The sequence below is a fragment of the Bufo bufo genome, chromosome 9, assembly GCF_905171765.1.
Source record: "Bufo bufo chromosome 9, aBufBuf1.1, whole genome shotgun sequence".
NCBI lineage: Eukaryota > Metazoa > Chordata > Amphibia > Anura > Bufonidae > Bufo > Bufo bufo.
In genome coordinates, this window is record NC_053397.1 from 34,310,198 (window position 1) to 34,330,760 (window position 20,563).

Sequence of the window (20,563 nt, forward strand, 5' to 3'; positions counted from 1 at the left end):
CAGCACATCCCAAAGCGCAGGGGCACGTTGCTATGGCTGAGAACAAGACTGTTAGTAAGTGGAACCTGCACTTTCTGAATTATATGATAGCCGCTATGGCACATAACAGGTATATTTAGTGTTAGGAACCCGTCTAACTAGAGATTGCCTTGACGTTCGGCAGACGGGCTCAAATAATTTTGTACAAAACGATTTGCCAAGTATCTCTAACTTATTAGTTCAGCATTTGCAATTAGATGCAATTTTGTACTTTATTTGGTTTGCAGTGAGCTGTTGCATTGCTTGTTTTGTTTAACAGTCTTGTTCTCAGCCATAGCAACATGCCCCTGCGCTTTGGGATGTGCTGACTGACCCCCTTTTTCTTTGCAGCTTGTGCTGGAGGTGTGGCTGCCTCCCCAGTCGTGTACTCCTGACCAGCTCGTCTGTCCCACAGGTTTTTAATTAGTGTTAGTATATAGCTTGGCCCGCTCCACCTCACTCACTGAAGCCATCTGGCACCAGGAGAGAGATAGTGTGTGGACTCTCATTGCAGTCCTTGGTGACCATGTGGCGCCAGGGGTGGTGTGGAGTGGGCCCGGCGTGCATGCTGGTAACTGCTTTCCCTGGATATAATGGAGGCCATTTTGGCACCGGAAATTCTGGCGGATCCAGCATGTAAGTGGGACCTGCACTTTCTGAATTATATGATAGCCACTATGGCACATAACAGGTATATTTAGTGTTAGGAACCCGTCTAACTAGAGATTGCCTTGACGTTCGGCAGACGGGCTCAAATAATTTTGTACAAAACGATTTGCCAAGTATCTCTAACTTATTAGTTCAGCATTTGCAATTAGAAGCAATTTTGTACTTTATTTGGTTTGCAGTGAGCTGTTGCATTGCTTGTTTTGTTTAACAGCCTTTCTCTGTACAAGCTTGAGTTTCTCTAGTAGCAGGCTCTGTATTTTTACTGTTTCCTGTCAGGCAGCTCAGCTGACGAGCTCCTTATCTCTGACCCTACAAACACTCATTATAGCTCAGTGCCTTATCTTACTGATAAGAATGTGGCTGAAATAAGAGTTTATGACCTCTTAGTACTTTAGTGAAAATGGTTTTAGATGACCGGGACAAAGTGAAAGTACGATTTAACACTGCTAAACAATCCTTTGTGACAGAACCGTTGAATATTTTTAATAAAGACCAATTGAAAAAATAACTTTTAGCCCAAAATGAGTAAAATGCAATAAAAAATAAATAAAAAAATTCATCCCCACATACAGCAGCCTGGATCACCAGTGCTTGTGGGCAACATGACCGTAGGATGCCTCAGTATGCATCTATTTTCATATTTATAATTTTTTTTTTTGTTGTATGCTAAGATCCCATGTTAGTGAGCTATTCTCCCCCAAGAGAATGGCATCTGATAGAGCATTATGTTATGGGGGCTCTGCCATGTGCATAAGGTCTTACTGTTCTATATGCTTGTCCTCTGCTTGGTGGGACATTCAAAAATTTATTTATAAAAAATGTAGTCAGGCACCTAACTGCATGGATGAAGCCGAGCACGGAGAAACCAGGAACAAGTCCAAAAGCTCCTATTCACACTATACTAATAAAGACGCACGTATCACCGGCTCTAAAACGTTTCATCCAACAATAAGGCAGAGGCCTCAGAGACTCGCCTCGACCTCAAAGAGAATATAGGATAGAGTGGTCTCCTGTGATTAAATAAAATCTAAATTTAGTTGCATTTCCTGAGTATTGCTCAATACTAAATCTGTGGTGTGGATAATATACCCCTTTCTAATTCTCTTGCAGGTGACTCCAGTGTTTGAGACTTACCTGAAGCCTCACCTGCAAAGCAATCAATCCAAATTATGAAGAGGACATTCCCACAAGACCCAGATGCCACATTACGTGATTATAACGTGTGCTCTTTTCCTGTTTTCACACCTCAGGGATGGTTTTTATAAAGTTTTTAGTCACTGATAAGAATCTCAAGGAATTAATGGTAGAGCGAAACTATGTCTGAGGCCTCATCTCGGCTGCCGTCAATCAATGTCTGGAAGAAAAGCCATTAATCTGAACTGTAAATGTAAACTTCTACAGAAGATCACGATGTCAGCTAGAGAAGAGATTGACCAGAAATGGTGCATGTGAAGAGTGGAGAAGCGGCAGCTAGTTGCCTCTTTCCTCTCTAAATCTCCTCTGTCCTCTCTGTAGCTGAAACAGAGTCTCTTAGAAACGGAACTTCTTGTCTTTCCCCCATCTACTAACCTACCTAAGGCCTCAAGCTCACAACCGTATCCATTTTGTGGTCTGCAAATCGTTGATCCTGTCAATGTGTCATCTGCACCTTTTTTGCGGACCCGCTGACTTCACTGGGTCCGTGGTCCGCATTTTGTGGACATATTCTATCTTTTTGCAGAACGGACATATGGATGCAGAAGGCAAATTAACGATCGTGTGCCTTCCACATCTGTAGGTCCATTCCACGAAAGGATAGAACATGTCTTATACTTGGCTGCAAAAAATGCGGATGCAACAAAGATAGTATCTGTATTTTGCGGATCTGCAATTTGCAGAGTGCATGAGGCCTAAACCTAATAATTCAGTTTCAGTCTGTGGCACAATCGTAACTCCTGGGCAGCATGCCTACTGTCTTGGGGTTATGTGTGACTCAGATATTTCCTTTGCTTCCAATAGTCAATCACTTGTCACCTGCACCTTAAGAACATCTCCAGAATCCGCCCTTTTCTCATTGTGGAAACGGCCAAAACTTCTCACCCACAAAGCTCTCCACAGTGCTGCACCTCCTTACATCTCCTCCTCTCTGATGTCCATCTACCACCCTTCTTCTGCTCTCTATTCTGCCAATGATCTAAGACTAACATCCTCCATAATTCGAACCTCTGTCTGGTCTTCAAGACTTTTCTCAAGCTGTACCTGCTTTCTAGAATGCATTGTTCCGGACATTCAGGTTGATGCTCAACTTTCTTTGCTTGAAACGTGCCTTAAAAAACATTTCTTTTGAGGCCGGCTGCGGACTATGGTGGCGCTATAGAACTAAAGATTATTATTAAAAGGGCCTCCAAAAATTAGAGCTTTACTCTGATTACTTGCTGTAGGAAACTGCTCCACTTTTCTTTTTTTTTTTCTTCTTTTTTTGCACCCCCTGATGATGACTGTATAGAATATCAGCATTTAGTCACCGGATCACCAGGGGCCCACTGGGTTTTAGAACTGCCCCCTTTGTGGAAACTATCATCCTTCTCTTGTCTGCTCCGTGGGCAAAAGAAAAATGCATTGCAGTAAAAAAAAAAATATATATTTAAGAACGCAAGTTCGAAACGCGTCAATTGTGCGGGATAGCAGGGATGTGTTCATACATGTGAAGCTGTTTTTGAAAATAAAGACTATGCAACAAAATCGCATTCAAGTGCTGGAACCTTTCTTTTCGTTTCTCTACAATCAAAGGACTTACCTGGTTCGTTCCGTGCATGTGGATAAAGATTAAAGGGCTTCTGTCACCCCACTAAACCTTTTTTTTTTTTTTTGCTTACTTATAATCCCCACACTGCGATGTATGCCTACATAATCAAATTATTCATTTTGGTCCTGTAGATTTTGTTTAAAACATGCTTTTAAAATATGCAAATTACCTTGCTACCAGCAAGTAGGGCGGCTACTTGCTGGTAGCAGCCGCATCCTCCGATCCTAAAGACGCCCCCTCCGCATTGTGATTGACAGGGCCAGGGAACGGAATCGTTCTCTGCTGGCCCTGCCTGTTAGCATTCAAAATCTGGCGCCTGCGCCGCGGCCGTACCTGTCTTCAATCGGCGCAGGCGCACTGAGAGGCGGACCTCGCTCGGCCGCTCCATCATCAATGCGCCTGCGCCGATGACGTCACATCTACACCCGGCGCAGGCGCATTGAGGATGGAGCGGCCGAGCGAGGGCCGCCTCTCAGTGCGCCTGCGCCGATTGAAGACAGGTACGGCCGCGGCGCAGGCGCCAGATTTTGAATGCTAACAGGCAGGGCCAGCAGAGAACAATTCCGTTCCCTGCCCCTGTCAATCACAATGCGGAGGGGGCGTCTTTAGGATCGGAGGATGCGGCTGCTACCAGCAAGTAGCCGCCCTACTTGCTGGTAGCAAGGTAATTTGCATATTTCAAAAGCATGTTTTAAACAAAATCTACAGGACCAAAATGATTAATTTGATTATGTAGGCATATATCGCAGTGTGGGGATTATAAGTAAGCAAAAAAAAAAGGTTTAGTGGGGTGACAGAAGCCCTTTAAGGTCAGCTGGATCTCCATATAGACGGTAAAAAAAAACTAAAAAACTAAATAATGTTCCCTAAATGTCTACTGATCTTATGCCTGATATATAAAATTATAAAATAACTATTTAAAAACAAATAAATAAATAATAAAAATATATATAACAAATGTGCTGACCAGAACTCCGCTTGGATTTTACTGCGCTATGTTAGGCTGCCATCAGATGACGGTCATGGGGGGTGCATTTTGGCATCATATTTCCACCGCAGCACCCGGATATCCGCTGTGGGTTTCTATGCTGATCTAAGTCTGGTTTATTAGAACTACAGGAAATCTGAGATTTGAGGCTTTAATATGGAAACTAAACCCACATTATATGAAAATGTGTTACCAACATGAAATAAAGAATCAATTTTATCGCCGTAAACCAGATTGTGACTGGCTTCATTCAGACTGTCTAAAGCAGACATGCCCAACCTGCGGCCCTCCAGCTGTTGCAAAACTACAATTCCCAGCATGCCTGCACAGCCTACAGCTTTTAGGGCATGCTGGGAGTTCTAGTTTTGCAACAGCTGGAGGGCCGCAGGTTGAGCATCCCTGTAATTGTCAAGTGACACATTTTTTATTTTTTATTTCTTTTTTCTTTTCTGTGTGCGGATTTCACCCTTTTCAATGCAAAAGGTAAGATATGTGGAAAATCTGCAAACGCATTTAGTTTTTAGTGTGAAAATGCACAGAAATCTGCATGAAAAACGACATGAGTTTTTTCTCTTTTGAAACCAGCACCCGTGTGGGTTTGTCTGAAACATCTGCAAAGGCTAAGTGGCTGCGTACAGCTTCACTAGCAATGAAGGTGCTGTGTACTTTGTTTTAGGCCTCATGCACACAACCGTAGTTTCCGGATGCGGACTTGTTCATATCAATGGGGCCAGAAAAGATGTGTAAAGCACATTCTTGTCCATTTTGCAGACAAGAACAGGACATTATTTCAAAAACAGCCCTACTCCTGTCTAGTAATGGTGCCTGGTATTGCATCTCGGCTCCCTTAAAGTCAATGGGGCCCATAGTACCCACCATAATGTGCCCTAGTATAAAATGCCCCTATACAGAGCCCCCCCCCCCCTATTAAAATACCCCTAAAAAAGATTTTTTTTTTAAATCTTTATTTGACAAGTTTTTTATTAGAAAAACATCAAATAACACAAATAGTGTACATCAGAGAATATAGCACAATTGAAGATCATTAGAACATATCTCCGACTCTGTAGTTATATGGCCATAAGACCAATCCATAACGCCAAAATGGCGCGAGGAACTAATAAAGGGTAGCAGTATAGTTACAACAAGCTAGAGTCATCCAACTGTACCATTCACGCTGATGTTGACTGTTACCTTAAGGCCTCCTGCACACGACCGTTTTTTTTCCCCGTTTACTGGCCGTTTTTTGCGTTCCGTATACGGAACCATTCATTTCAATAGTTCCGCAAAAAAAACGGAATGTACTCCGTATGCATTCCGTTTCCGTATTTCCGCTTTTCCATACTGTTTAAAGATAGAACATGTCCTATTATTGCCCGCAAATCACGTTCCGTGGCTCCATTCAAGTCGATGCGTCCGCAAAAAAACTGAACACATACGGAAATGCATCCGTATGTCTTCCGTTTCCGTTCCGTAGATTTTATAAAATCTACAAAATTCCTCTGCTATGGCAGGGGTCGTGGTCAGTCTGTTGCCTTCTTTAGATTTAAAAGCACTAATAAAGGTTTTATTTCTCTGGGCTTTCAGAAGGGAGGACATTAACTTAGAACCTTTGTCCCCATGTGAGTAATATTTAAAACGCAATGACTGTAAGGTCCTAGCTGACTTGACATTTAACATGTCTTTCAATTGGGAGCGTAAAAGGCTAAGTGTATTTTGGATATCTTCTGACAAAGTAGACTTATGTTGTGGAGATCTGTAGAAGAAGGGAGTCTATTTTTTTTGTTCTTTGTCTTTTTACTTTGGTACCTAGGCTAATCATTTCTCCCCTAATTGTTTTGTGGGCTTCCCATAATATTGTTCTGGATAGGTTGGGGGTATCATTATTTCTAAAATAATCCAAGATCCTCTCCTTTATATGCTCCTTGTTAAGCGTATCTTCGATTAGAGTGGTATTTAGCCTCCAAGACCATGCTTTAGGTGGTATATTCTGAAGCCTCATTTGTAAGCTTACTGGGGCATGGTCTGATACTGTTATAGAGCCTATTGAAGTGTTTATGACCGAAGGGAGAGCATTATTTGAGAGGAATAAATAGTCCAGCCGTTTGGTAAGACTTATGGACTCGGGAATGGTAAGTATAATCCCTGTCCCCTGGATTAAAAATTCTCCATACATCAGATACTCCCAATTCCGCTAACCCTATTTGGAGCTTGCGAATTTGTTTTAGAGATACTGAGACAGAGTTGGAGGTGGAGTCCTTAGAAAAATCTAAGGCCAGCTTGAAGTCTCCGCCCATGATGAGTGTTCCTTCAGCGAAAGATTTCAGGATATCTAATGTCTGGGTTAACAAAGCAACCTGCTTAGTGTTAGGAGCATACAAGTTGGCAAGTGTAACCGCAGAGTTCAGGATCTTACCCTTAATAAACAAATATCTACCTTCTGGATCTACCAGTTTAGCCGACATCACTAAAGGGACATTTTTACCTAACCCTATGGATACTCCCCTCGCTGCTGATGAGTATGTAGCATGCTGGGTACATGGAGTATGTAACAAGCTTGGTACATGGAGATGCCTGAAATGAGTTTCTTGAAGGAAAGCTATATCTGCTTTCTCCTTCCTAAGCATATGATATATCTGACTGCGTTTTTGCCCTATGTTCATCCCGTTCACGTTAAGTGTCACTACTGTGACATTAGCCATTTGAGAGTTGTTTAATGCTAGAGGCTAGCAATAGTATAAAGATCCTAACTGACTTAAAAAAAAAAAAGTGAACCATATACAAGTGTCAACCTAAAATAGAGGTGCAGACACCTCTGAAACGCACATCTGCGTATGAATAAGGTAAAATAAAGAGGAAAGAGTGTTAGGGGTGGTAACTTAGTGGTGTGAGCCAAGGTCATATTCGGAGCACCACGACCGTGGCTTAGAATGAGTGTAACCTGCTTAAGGCTATTTAATACAGGTCTGTATTGAATTGAAGGCTCTGGGGTATCGCCTCAGGGGAGGGGCCGAAACATCTTCAAACTGGCTCAGAGATTACATTGCCCGATCTACCCCCAAGATCCCTCACCAGAGCCCACAAGGATCTATACAATTCTAATAAAGAATAACCAAACCAGTTATATATTCAGTTATGAGAATAATGGTAAGCTATAAACTGGGCAAACTTCTAAATCCTACTATAGGAAGTTGATGTAATTACAAACATTACGTTAATCACATCTGTAAACCAGTAACTGTGCTTTTGAGTCCCTCCAGTCGGACCTAAAAAGGAAGATGTTAAAGCATTTTCACATGAGTCTCACGTGTGGAACCTCAGTCTGCTGGATCAGCTCTCTTCTTTGGAGACTTGAACTTCGTCACCCGGTTCCACGGAGAAGGGGCGGTCAACTGGGGAAGTTCTTCTAAGTCTGCGACCGGGAGCCAAGGTGCAATGTCCATCGGCGCGATATCAAGTGCTTCACATATCTTTGGTAGATCGTCAGGGTGTCTCACAAGGATCTGTCTCCTATTGATGGAAGTGCTCAAACCGAAAGGGAACAGCCATCTAATGGGGTGCTTCCTAGATCTCAGCTCTGACGTGAGCGGGCAAAGGGCTCTGAGCTTAACCAGAGTGCTTGCGGCCAAATCTTGGAATAGCAGAATCTTATGGTCGTCAAGCAGGATTTCTTCCCGATCTCTTGCTGCTTTTAGGACTTACGCAGTGTCCAAATAATTTAGCAATGCGCAGACCGTGTCTCTGGGAGGATCCCCCGCCGGAGGTTTCGGTCTCATAGCCCTGTGGGCTCTTTCTACCGTGATGGTGGCTGCACTATCCGGGCCCAGCAAAATGGCGAAAATGCGTCGGGCTGCTTCCATCAGCTCATCAGCTGAAATAGATTTGAGTATGCCCCTTAATCATTTTTTCTCCTTCCCCGACTTTTGATCTTCAAGATACAGGTAAGCGTTATTAATCTGTGAGCAAAGTGATTGCACTTGAGTTTGCATCCCTTTGCTATGCTGGACTATTGCAGCTTGAGATTCTTCCAGAGCCTCCACTCTGTGCCCCATGTGCTTTACCTCCGACTTTATATCGGCCAGCTCCCTCATTACTGGGGTTAAGGCTTGCGCCAACGTGTGCTTCAGGAAGGATCTGGTGATGGCCATCAGGTCTTCCCCACCATGCGCTTCAGAGTGGGTGCACGAGCTCGCGCCATCTGAGTCTTCTTCCTCATGAGCCGCTTCACTGTAATCTGCAGCCGCCATTTTACAGCGCTCGGCCGCTAAAGACAACTTCTTCTGGAAGTATTTATTCATGTCCCCTTGGGATTTCTTGACCCGCGGGGTACTCTCCGGGTCCTTGCTTCTCTCTTTGCTCAGTTTGCCCATGTTTTGGCAGGTAAAATCGCTATTTTAGCTAGTAAGCCGGGCAGTGTGGTGAGGAGCTCAAAGCTCAAGCATCCTGCAACATGCTCTGCTGGCTCCGCCCCCCCAAATACCCCTTCTTTGTGGTCTCAGTAGATGCCCCCAATAATGTGCCAGTAAAAAGTGCCACCAATAATGTGCCAGTAAGATGTGTCCCCCAATAATGTGCCAGTAAGGGCTCTTTCACACTTGCGTTCTTTTCTTCCGGCATAGAGTTCCATCGTCGGGGCTCTATGCCGGAAGAATCCTGATCAGGATTATCCCCATGCATTCTGAATAGAGAGAAATCCGTTCAGGATGCATCAGGATGTCTTCAGTTCCGGAACGGAACGTTTTTTGGCCGGAGAAAATACCGCAGCATGCTGCGCTTTTTGCTCCGGTCAAAAATCCGGAACACTTGCCGCAAGGCCGGATCCGGAACTAATGCCCATTGAAAGGCATTAATCCGGATCCGGCCTTAAGCTAAACGTTGTTTCGGCGTATTACCGGATCCGACGTTTAGCTTTTTCTGAATGGTTACTATGGCACCCAGGACGCTATTAAAGTCCTGGCTGCCATAGTAGTAGTGAGGAGCGGGGGAGCAGTATACTTACAGTCCGTGCGGCTCCCGGGGCGCTCCAGAATGACGTAAGGGCGCCCCACACGCATGGATGACGTGATCGCATGGATCATGTGATCCATGCGTATGGGACGCTCTGATGTCATTCTGGAGCGCCCCGGGAGCCGCACGGACTGTAAGTATACTGCTCCCCTGCTCCCCACTACTACTATGGCCGCCAGGACTTTAATAGCGTCCTGGGTGCCATAGTAACACTGAACGCATTTTGAAGACGGATCAGTCTTCAAATGCTTTCAGTTCACTTGCGTTGTTACGGATCCGGCGGGCACCTCCGGCAAATGGAGTGCACGACGGATCCGGACAACGCAAGTGTGAAAGAGCCCTAAGATGTGCCCTCCAATAATGTGCCAGTAACAAGTGCCCCCATAGATGCCACCCAATCATGTGCCAGTAAGTAGTACCATATAAAAAAATAAACACTTGTACTTACCTCCATCAGGCTGGCAGCGATGCGATTCAGGCCTCTTCCGGCCTGTGTCTCGCGCTGTACGGCTCAGGCAACGTGATGACGCCATCGCACCGCCTGCACCGGCCTCTGATAGGCTGCAGGCATGCCTCTACGTCCCCTGCCCCGCCGCAGCACATCTATCTGTATCTCTGTCCTGAGGACGGTGATACAGATGACTATGGAAATGAGCGCTTCCACAATGGAAGCGCTCATCTCCCTGTGCCCTGCCGCCGCCCCCCCACTTGTCACCAGGGCCGCACCGCCTGGGGCCATTGCCTCACTTTGCCTAATTGGTGGTGCGGCCCTGCTAGCGCCCCCTGGAATTTTGCGCCCGGGGCAACTCCCCCCCACGCTACGCCACTGGGCAGCGGGACTCAAGAGGCATCTGCCTTGGGCCCCCCAGGAGCAACTGGGCCCCGGGCAGCTGCCTATTTTTCCCCGCATTAAAGACTGCCCTGAATATAGGCTGGTTGAGGTGCTGTACATTGAATATATGTATGTAGTGCAGTAAATCTAATGTGTTATGTGCCAGGTGTGCAGGGGGTGGGGGACTAGGGGCCCACCGGGGGATTCCCCTGTACCCCTGTGGGCCAGTCCGAGTGTGGTGGAATCCATAACATATTCTTAGATAACCCGAACCTTGTACGCCAAACTTGAAAACACAAGTTCACTCATTCCTACTCCTCACTTATTTCAAATGGCAGGATCACCTTGGTATAGGTGATAATGGCGGATGACTAGGGATGAGCGAACCCGAACTGAAAGGTTCGGGTTCATACCGAACTTTAGGGTTTTTTGTACCAGGACCCGAACCCGAACATTTTCGTAAAAGTTTGAGTTCGGCGATTTAATGATGCTTTTTGAAAGGCTGCAGGGCAGCCAATCAACAAGCGTTTACCTAGTGTGCCCTTAGAAGCCATCACAGCCATGCCTACTAATGGCATGGCTGTGATTGGCCAAGTGCAGCATGTGACCCAGCCTCTATATAAGCTTGAGTCACATAGCGCCGCTCGTCACTCTGCTCTTACTAGTTGTAGGGATAGGATGCTGCTGCTGTGAGGGAGAGATTAGGAAAGACTCTGATATCTGCACTTGGTGTGAAGTCTGCGATCTACAGCGTTTTTTGTTTTGGGGGTGCAATGCAACATTTTTGTACCCTGCCCTGAGCCCAGTGAGACTGAAAAAAAGGTTTTAATCCGTCCGTCCGTTAGTTGGGCGTCGGCGGCCATTTTGTGCATCCGCAGTGCACCAGCACAGCATATGTGCCAGGGACAATAATTTAATCCTGTTCTTGTAGTTCAGTGGCCGACATATACCCATTTGTAAAGTTCACCTGCACTGCGTATGTGCCAAGGGAAGGGAAAATAATACCGTATGTGAGTTCAGGGACACAGGGGGTGACATATCCCCATTTTTTTCTGTAAAGTACCCCTGTGCTGCATTTCTGAGAGCGAAATATAATCAGTTAAATCCATCTGTTCCATTGTGGGGTGACATATTTACTTTATTTTTTTTGCAAAGTACCTCTGAGGCCTGCACTGCATATGTGAGAGGCAGGCACATAAATTCAGCAAATCCATCTGTTCCATTGTAGGGGTGACATAGCCACCATTTTTTATGTTAAAAACCCCTGTGATTCATTTGTGAGAGTGAAATATAATCACAGTTAAATCCATCTGTTTCATTTAGGGTTAAATAAAAACCTTGTTTTTGGGCAATAAAGTACCTTTTTGCCCTGTGCTGCATTTCTGGTAGTTAAAGAAATACAGTTAAATCCATCTGTTTCATTGTGTGTGAGAAAAAAAACTTTTTTTGGACAATAAAGTACCTTTGCTGCCTGCACTGCATAGCAGACCGGGCAATAAGTTTAAAAAAATCGTCTGTGCCATTGTTGGGTGACATTCACCACTTTTTGGCTGTGATATACCCCTGCTCTACATAGCGGACAGGGACATAAATTTCACTAATTCGTCTGTTACATTGTTGGGTGACAAATTCTCATCTGTTGCGCTAGAAAGTACATTTGCGGCCTATGCTGCATTTATGACAGTCCAATAAAACCATTAAATACTGATGTTACATTGTTGGTTGAAGAAATAACACTTTTTGTGCTAGATAGTACATTTGCAGACTGCGCTGCATTTCTGGCAGTCAAATAAAACCAGTAAATACTGCTGTTACATTGCTGTTTGACAAATTAAAATAATTTTTTTTGACAGTGAAGTAATTGTATTCAATTCAACTGTCACACTGTCATGTGACGTCAAGAAATTTTTCCTCTTTATGACACCGGCACAGCCTTTCTGTCAATTAACTTAATTGTTGACTATTGGCGGTTACATTGTCGCCTGACATAAACCATCTGTTAATTTGATTAGTGAACGCAAAGAATGAGGAGAGCATCAAATAAGGGACGTGGCCCCGGGCGTGTTGCTGCTGGTGGAGCTCCTGTTGCAGGGAGAGGACGTGGTCGATCTGTGCCAGCTACACGCACAAGTGAAACACCTTCAGCATTATTTGGTAGGGCCGAATGCCTCTCTACGAATAGTGAGTCCAGAACAAGTACAGGCGATAGTAGATTGGGTGTCTGACAGCGCCTTCAGTTCCTTCACATTGTCTCCCACCCAGTCCCCTGCTGAAAGATCAGAGTTGCCACCTGCAGCCGATGTCCATCAGTCTTTCAACTCACCCAATTGCAAATCAGCCAAGCAGTCTGAGCTCCAAGTCATGCACTTCTGCTTTTTGATGACTCTGCTGATAGGGTTTCCGTGGGCCATCCACATAGCCCTGTCCCAGAAGTGGAAGAGATTGAGTGCACCGATGCCCAACCACTTATGTTTCAGGATGAGGACATGGAAAGACCACCTCAGCACGTCTCTGATGATGACGAAACACAGGTGCCAACTGCTGCGGCTTTCTGCAGACCGACAAGGAGGGCAGGGGTGAAGACTGGGTGGAAGATGATGTGGAGGACGATGAGATACTAGATTCCACATGGAATCAAGGTCATGTGAGAGACGTGTGCAGTTTGGAGGAAGAGGCGGTGGTCGCTCAGAGGCACCAGCACAGCAAAAGAAAAACGTCTGTTACATTCTCAGGTGACATTTTACAATTTTTGCCGTATACAAACCACTGCTCTGCATAGGTGACAGGGACCTAAATTTCTAAAATTCGTCTGTTACCTGCATAGGTGACAGGGAACTAAATTTAGTAAAAACATCTGTTACTGATCAGAAGATGCGCGACTACAAGCGCATGCTGGTAGACGCGCTGCTGGTGGCATTCCCTCCTGACAGCGGGGGCTCAGTGGAAGCACAAGGCGAAGGCAGAGGAAGAGGTCACCAACACAGCTGGGGCACCGCCAGCCCCTCAGAAGGCAGGGTTAGCATGGCCGAAATGTGGAAAAGCTTTGTCAGCACACCGACACAACAACCAGCACCACCAGCTGATACGGAACGTCTTAGCAGGAGGCAGCATTTCACCAACATGGTGGAGCAGTATGTGTGCCCACGCCTACACGTACTGAATGACGGGTCTGCCCCCCTTCAACTTCTGGGTCTCCAAATTGGGCACATGGCCTGAGCTTGCCCTTTATGCCTTGGAGTGCTGGCCTGCCCTGCAGCCAGTGTATTGTCTGAACGTGTGCCTAGCCAACGTGGACAAGCTCACGTTCATTAAAATGAACCAGGCAGGGATCCCACAGGACTTGTCCGTACCTTGTGCAGAATAGACATGTATACCAGCCTTAACCAGCCATTGTTATACTCCAGCGCACTCTCTCTTTGTTTTATTTTTTATATTTCCCAATGTTTTGGGGTCTACCCAAATTTAAACAAAAAAAAAAAACTGTGTTGGCTACCTCCTCCTTCTCCACTGCCACTTCCACCGCCTCGTCAACCTCCTCCTCCTAGATCAAGATTATTATTTTTTATTTTTACGTATTTTATATTATTTTAAGTCATTTCCCTATCCACATTTGTTTGCAGAGCACTTGCCATACTCTTAACCATATTTTGCTGCCTTTTGCAGCCCTTTCCATAACTTTTTTCGAGCCATTTAGTGCTCAAAAGTTCAGGTCCCCATTGACTTCAATGGGGTTCAGGGTCAAGTTCAGGTCCCGAACTCAAACTTTTTTGCGAAGTTCGGCCGAACCCATCGAACCCGAACTTCCAGGTGTCCGCTCAACTCAATGGATGACCCCTATAATTTCATGAATCTCTGTAGAATTTTTCAAGAGGTTTTGCAACTTACAAGTCTGATCTAGAAAGAGTTACCCCAGTGCACGCCTCCCTGCACTGACACAGGAGCATAGCTGTGCTCCCATGTGAGGTCCTACCCCCCCAGCCCTGCACATTAGCATCAGGGAGGACAATTCCTTTTAGTTGCAGATCATATCCCGCCCTCAGATCAGACTTCTGACTACTTAGAGCCTGTGCAGAGCTACCATCCAGGCAGTGTCAGTGTGACCAGTGCAAGGAAGACCCCAGATCCCTGTACACAGTGCACTATGGCCTGGTGGAAAACGAGCGCTGCAGGGAGAGACCCTAACCCTGACCTCAGCAGCGAGAGGGGAAGCCCTTCCTTCAATGTGGAGGCCCTTACTAACATTCTGGATGGAGGTGTGGAGGAGACTCGCTTTAGGAGAGCAGTAGGTAAGGGCTCCTTTGTGCTCCTCTTTTAATACACTGGGTATCTGGAGTTTTGTTAAGTAATATATACGGATATAGCAGAGCTGAACTTGTAGTTGTATTACGCACACGCCTAGACTAATTCTCTCTTGCATGCATTCCAATTTATGAAACATTTGCAACCGTTCCTAAGCCAGAAAGCGCTGTTCAGCCTATGCCCGGTGAGAGTAGTTGGTCACTTAGGCCACCTGCACACGTTGTGGAATACAGGCGGTTTTTCTGTGCAGAATCCAGTGCGAAAAACCCTGCAGCGTAGTACAGTACCAGCAGTGTATGAGATTACACAGATCCCATGTACAGTACACTTTGCAGGTTTTTCCAGTGCGGATTTTCAAGTTTAAAGCATGTCCATTACCTTTGCAGTTTTAGCTGCGGATTTTACCCTTTTCAATGGAAGGGTGAGATCCGGGGCAAATTTGCACAAAAAAGTGCAATTAGACATTGTGGATTTTAGTACGAATATGCTGCAGAAACGAACATATATCCACGCGGAAATTCATGCGGATCTCATATCCGTTCACCCACACCTGTGTGCAAGTGGCAGGGATCAGCAAGTAGGGATGAGCGAACTTGTGTTTTCAAGTTCGGCATACAAGGTTCGGGTTATCTCAGAATTCCGTTATGGATTCCGCTACCACGGTCCAGAATTCTTAGATACGCCGAACTTGAAAACACAAGTTCGCTCAACACTATCCGCAACCTCTGGCACTCCAGCTGTTCTGAAACGACTACTCCCAGAATCCTCCTTTCACTTCTATAACGGCTCATGCACACGACTGTATGTTCAGTCCAGATCTGATCCGCTTTTCTTACGGATGGGATGCGGGCGCGGACCCATTCATTGCAAAAGATGCAGGCGGCGAAACCATGTGCTGTCCTTATCCGTTCCGTGGCCCAGAAAAAAAAATGTAACCCGTTCTATTCTTGTCCATTGTGTGGACAAGGATGGGATGTTCCTACAGTAGTTTGAAGGGAAAAAAAAATGGTGGCATGCACACGGCCGGGTTCCGTGTTTTACAGACTGCAAGATGGATGCGGTTGTGGGCATGAGCCATAAGAGTTACAAGAATGAGTGAGTAAGGGCTCATTCACACGACCGTGGTTTTGGTCTGCATCCGAGCCGCATTTTTTGCGGCTGGGGTGCGGACCTATTCACTTCAATGGGGCCGCAAAAGATGCGGACAGCATCTGTTGCTCCGTTCCGTGGCCCCGCAAAAATTATGAGTCGTCCTATTCTTGTCCAATTTGTAGAATGGGCCTCCTGTTCCGTTCCACAAATTGCAGAAGGCACATGGGCGGCATCCGCGTTTTGCGGATCCGCAATTTGCAGACCGCAAAACACGGCATGATTGCGTGAATGAGCCCTAAGTGTGCATGCTGGGAGTTGTAGTTTCACAGTAGCTGGAGTGCCGGAGGTTGCTGCTCCCTGCTTTAGCGGTATATGCACACGCGGTGTAATACCGTCCCAGCTAAGTGAGATGAGATTTTCAAAATCTCATGTACTCGATGCAGAAATTGACCTGCCGTGTGGATTTTGAAACCCGCAGCATGTCGAGTGTTGCGTGTGGATTTTTTGTGCAGATTTCACCCTTTTCAATGTCAAAGCTGGGACCGGGTGCAAATCAGTCAAAATCCACAAGCGGCTCATGCGGGGAAAATCCGCAGAAACTACACTGCCGTGTGCATCTACCCTTCAGGTAGGTTGTAAATTGCAGGAAGCACGCCAAAGTCGCATACGTCGGTGTGACATTTGTATGCGTTCAGTGGAAAACGTTATTTTATTTTTATTTTATAGGAACGTGTGAGCAAAATGTCATTATATGGCACGGGTGCGAGAGGTGGCACTCAGAGCCCTCTCTGTGGGCACCCGCACCCTGGAAAAAGTCTATGGTGTACCAATATGCCCTAGACTTTTCCTGTCACTCATCAGCGCAGGGCGCGCCATGGACGGCACAGGCAGCACATTGAATGTAGGCAGGGTATTGTAGCTAAATGATAAAGTACATGGAAGATATACTATACTGGACTGTAGTATTCACGTTACGTTGCCGAGTTGGCACTTTGCGATAAATAAGTGGATTTTGGGTTGCAGTTTGGGCACTCGGTCTCTAAAAGGTTCGCCATCATAATATACGCAGATACAGATGTAGCAGAGCTACGTTTGTCATTAGGCAAAATACATGTTGATAGGTTATCTATGGTTTTACATAGGACTGCAGGTAAATTAGCATTATCACAACGTACAAGCAATCTGCTGTATAAGCTCGTACTATAGAGCGCAGCTGCTCCTATGACAGTACAGTGTGAATGGCTGCCTAATTACGGTTCCGTACTAAATAAAGCTGCAGTGCGTCCATACGCATGAAGCCTGGGGTGCATTTGCAGTAAGCCGGGTTTGACTAATGCACACTGGTGCAGGTATAAATAATAGTTAAGCTTTTTTTTTTTTTGTGACGCCAATTGCAATGCACGCAGGTTACAGTCTCGGGGCCCTTTAAGGTGTTGCAACTCGCGTACCAAGTGAGGAATGCCAGAGTGGGGATAATGTCTCTGTGTAATGTCAACGGTGTCTCCTACCTGGGTACGGCTGGACTCCTGGATACTGGCTCACTTGCAATAAATGAGTGTTGCTAGTAGGAGTAATTGAGGATTTTGGTAGCAGTAAATTAGATCCAGACTTGAGATATAATCCAACTCGTCTTTACTAAAGGCAGCATTAATCCATATGAGGTACAGCAATAGTCTTGGGTCCCAGCAGGTATTGGCAATGTATGGCAGGGATCAATATCTCTTCTGCTCCTATCATGTGCCTGGAGAATATGGCAGGAATCTGTCTTCTGCTCTGTCTATCTTCTGCTTGGTATGGGCCTGACTAGCTGAGGGGGAATTTGGCTTCTCCTGGTCTCTGGATAAGTACTCACAGTTATGCTCACAGGGAATGGCTCTTCCTGGAGGACTGGAGGTGGCTGCTTGCTTGTCACCAGTTGAGGCTGAAGGGCTCAGACTGGGAATGGAGATCTTTGGCCTCAGCCGAGGCACGATCAGAGTTGGGATCCCTAGAACTGGGAGCTCCTACCAGCACAGCCTTCCCCTAGCAGGGGTAGCTGGCACACTAACTAGAACTCCCCTTCCTCTCCATGAGACAGGACATGGGCCAGCCCACTTTTGCTCAAAAAGGGGGGAGCTAAGCTGGAATGAACTATTCCAGTTTAAAAACACTAAACTGACACTAGAGACCTGCTAACATTGCTGCCACCTGCTGGTGTACATGGAAATTACAGCAAATATATGAAACAGGCATAGAAAATGCACATAATGAAGGATGCAATGTTAGATTATACCAGGTGACAAGATAAATACACTTAACATGTTGTAGCGGGGTTAAAGTGTTTAGTAACATAACTCTGAGATGTTACACATTCACACGACCGTATGTATTTTGTGGTCTGCAAAACTCTCATCCGCAAAATGTGGATGTCGTCCGTGTCATGTCCGTATTGACATCCATTTCTGAAGACCCATTTTGGGGTATAGGACATCTTTTGCGGAACGGACATATGGATGCAGACGGTACAGTCCTGATGAAAAGTTTAAGACCACTTGAAAAATGGCAAAAAATCATATTTAGCATGGCTGGATCTTAATAGGGTTCCAAGTAGAGCTTCAACATGCAACAAGAAGAAATGAGAGTGAGACAAAACATTTTTTGAGCATTCAATTAATTGAAAATAACGATTAAACTGAAACAGGCTGTTTTTCAGCTGATCCAAATTTTAGGACCAGATACCTTTAAAAGGCCAAATCTGTGCAAAGATGTGGATTCATTGTCATTTTCTGTCAGATAGTCACACGTTGTGATGGCAAAGGCAAAAAAACTCTCCCTTTTTGAACGTGGTCGGGTTGTTGAACTGCATAAGCAGGGTCTCTCACAGCGCGCCATCGCTGCTGAGGTGGGACGCAGTAAGACAGTCATTTGGAATTTCTTAAATGATCCTGAGGGTTATGGAACAAAAAAGTAAAGTGGAAGACCCCAAAAAATTTCATCAGCACTGAGCCGGAGGATCCAATTGGCTGTCCGTCAAGACACTGGACGATCCTCGACCCAAATTAAGGCCCTTACTGGTGCTGACTGCAGCCCCATAACCATCAGACAGCATCTGAGACTGAAGGGCTTCCATAACAAAAAAAGTCTTCAAAGACCTCGTCTCCTTGAACGCCACAGAACTGCTCGTTTGGACTTTGCAAGAGAGCACCAAACATGGGACATTCAAAGGTGGAAGAAAGTTTTATTCTCTGATGAGAAAAAATTTAACCTTGATGGTCCTGATGGTTTCCAACGTTACTGGCATGGCAAGCAGATCCCACCTGAGATGTTTTCTACGCGCCACAGTGGAGGGGGCGCCATAATGGTCTGGGGTGCTTTTTCCTTTAGTGGAACAATGGAGCTTCAGGAAGTGCAGGGGTGTCAAACGGCCGCTGGCTATGTCCAGATGTTGCAGAAAGCATTCCTCATGACTGAGGGCCCTCGTTTGTGTGGTAACCACTGGGTTTTTCAACAGGACAAAGCTACAGTACACAATGGCCGCAGGACAAGGGACTTCTTCCAGGAGAATAACATCACTCTTTTGGCCCATCCTGCGTGTTCCCCTGATCTAAATCCAATTGAGAACCTTTGGGGATGGATGGCAAGGGAAGTTTACAAAAATGGACAACAGTTCCAGATAGTAGATGGCCTTCGTGCGGCCGTCTTCACCACTTGGAGAAATGTTCCCACTCACCTCATGGAAAAGCTTGCATCAAGCATGCCGAAACGGATTTTTGAAGTGATAAACAATAACGACGGAGCTACTCATTACTTAGTTCATGTTTGGAAGTTGGATTTCTGTTTTGGGGAGGCTTATTTTTTTTTTGGAGGTGTGGTCCTAAACTTTTGATCAGCTGAAAAACAGCCTGTTTCAGTTTATTCGTTGTTTTCATTAAATTGAATGCTCAAAAAATGTTTTGTCTCACTCCCATTTCTTCTTGTTGCATGTTGAAGCTCTACTTGGAACCTTGTTAAGATCCAGCCATGCTAAATATGATTTTTGCCATTTTTCAAGTGGTCTTAAACTTTTGATCAGGACTGTATCTGTGTGCTTTCCCCATCCGTATGTCCGTTCAGCAGAAGATACAACATGCTCTATTCTTGTCCACAAAGGTGGACCATGGAACCATTGAAGTTGATCAGTCAGCAAAAAAAGCGGATGCTACACGGACACCATCCGTGTGAATGAAGGAGAATGAGGTGAACGGTGCTTTTTAGATCCTTTCTATTTTTTGGTCTCTTGGCCTTGGTGATTACGTAAATCCATTTTCTTGAATATTTTCTTCATATTTCACTTTCTATAAATGATAACGGTCACCCATCTCTGCTCTGATTTCCCTAGTGGACGCCATTGTCAAGGACCCTGTCTTCAGCCGAGAATATCTGTACTTCAAGACCCGCTCTGAGAGATACGAAGGAGCCATCAGAAACGCTTTCCACATGAAGAAGAAGATGAAGGAAATGGGATGGGAGGAAAACTGTCCGGAAAATGAACTCATATTCAGGTTATTTCTCTAGATGTTTACGTATGATCCGTGGTGAAGGGATGACGTGCAGGAAAATGGAGATTTCCAGTGTACTTAATTCATGTAGGAGTCCTCCAGGATACTCGCGCAGTGAAGGTCAGGACACTGCGGAGTCTTCGTGTTCTTAGGCCTCCTTCACACTGGCCGGAGGGCCGGTCACGTGTGAGGGCCGGACAAGATGCGGGTGCGTTGCGTGAAAATCGCTGCTCATGTGCACAGCCCCATTGGAGTGAATGGGTCCAGATTCAGTGCGGGTGCAATGCGTTCACCTCACGCATTGCACCCGCACGGAACTCTCACCCGTGTTAAAGGGGCCTTAGGGCAGCAATTTT

General features: G+C 45.6%; 2 protein-coding genes across 2 annotated transcripts in view; both read left to right on the top strand.

Annotated features, from left to right (window-relative positions):
* The window catches only part of LOC120979104 (peroxisomal acyl-coenzyme A oxidase 2-like), a 48,671-nt gene extending 45,666 nt beyond the window's left edge, over window positions 1-3,005 (top strand). The window contains exon 14 of the mRNA XM_040407646.1: window positions 1,798-3,005. Coding sequence (XP_040263580.1) covers window positions 1,798-1,860 — 63 coding nt within the window. The 3' untranslated portion in view covers window positions 1,861-3,005. The remainder of the gene's footprint in view (window positions 1-1,797) is intronic.
* Window positions 3,006-14,334: 11,329 nt separating this feature from the next.
* Window positions 14,335-20,563, top strand: part of LOC120979106 (peroxisomal acyl-coenzyme A oxidase 2-like) — a 69,085-nt gene continuing 62,856 nt past the window's right edge. Inside the window, exons 1-2 of the mRNA XM_040407649.1 lie at window positions 14,335-14,585; window positions 20,048-20,210. Of these exons, the coding sequence (XP_040263583.1) occupies window positions 14,441-14,585; window positions 20,048-20,210 (308 nt within the window). The 5' untranslated portion in view covers window positions 14,335-14,440. The remainder of the gene's footprint in view (window positions 14,586-20,047; window positions 20,211-20,563) is intronic.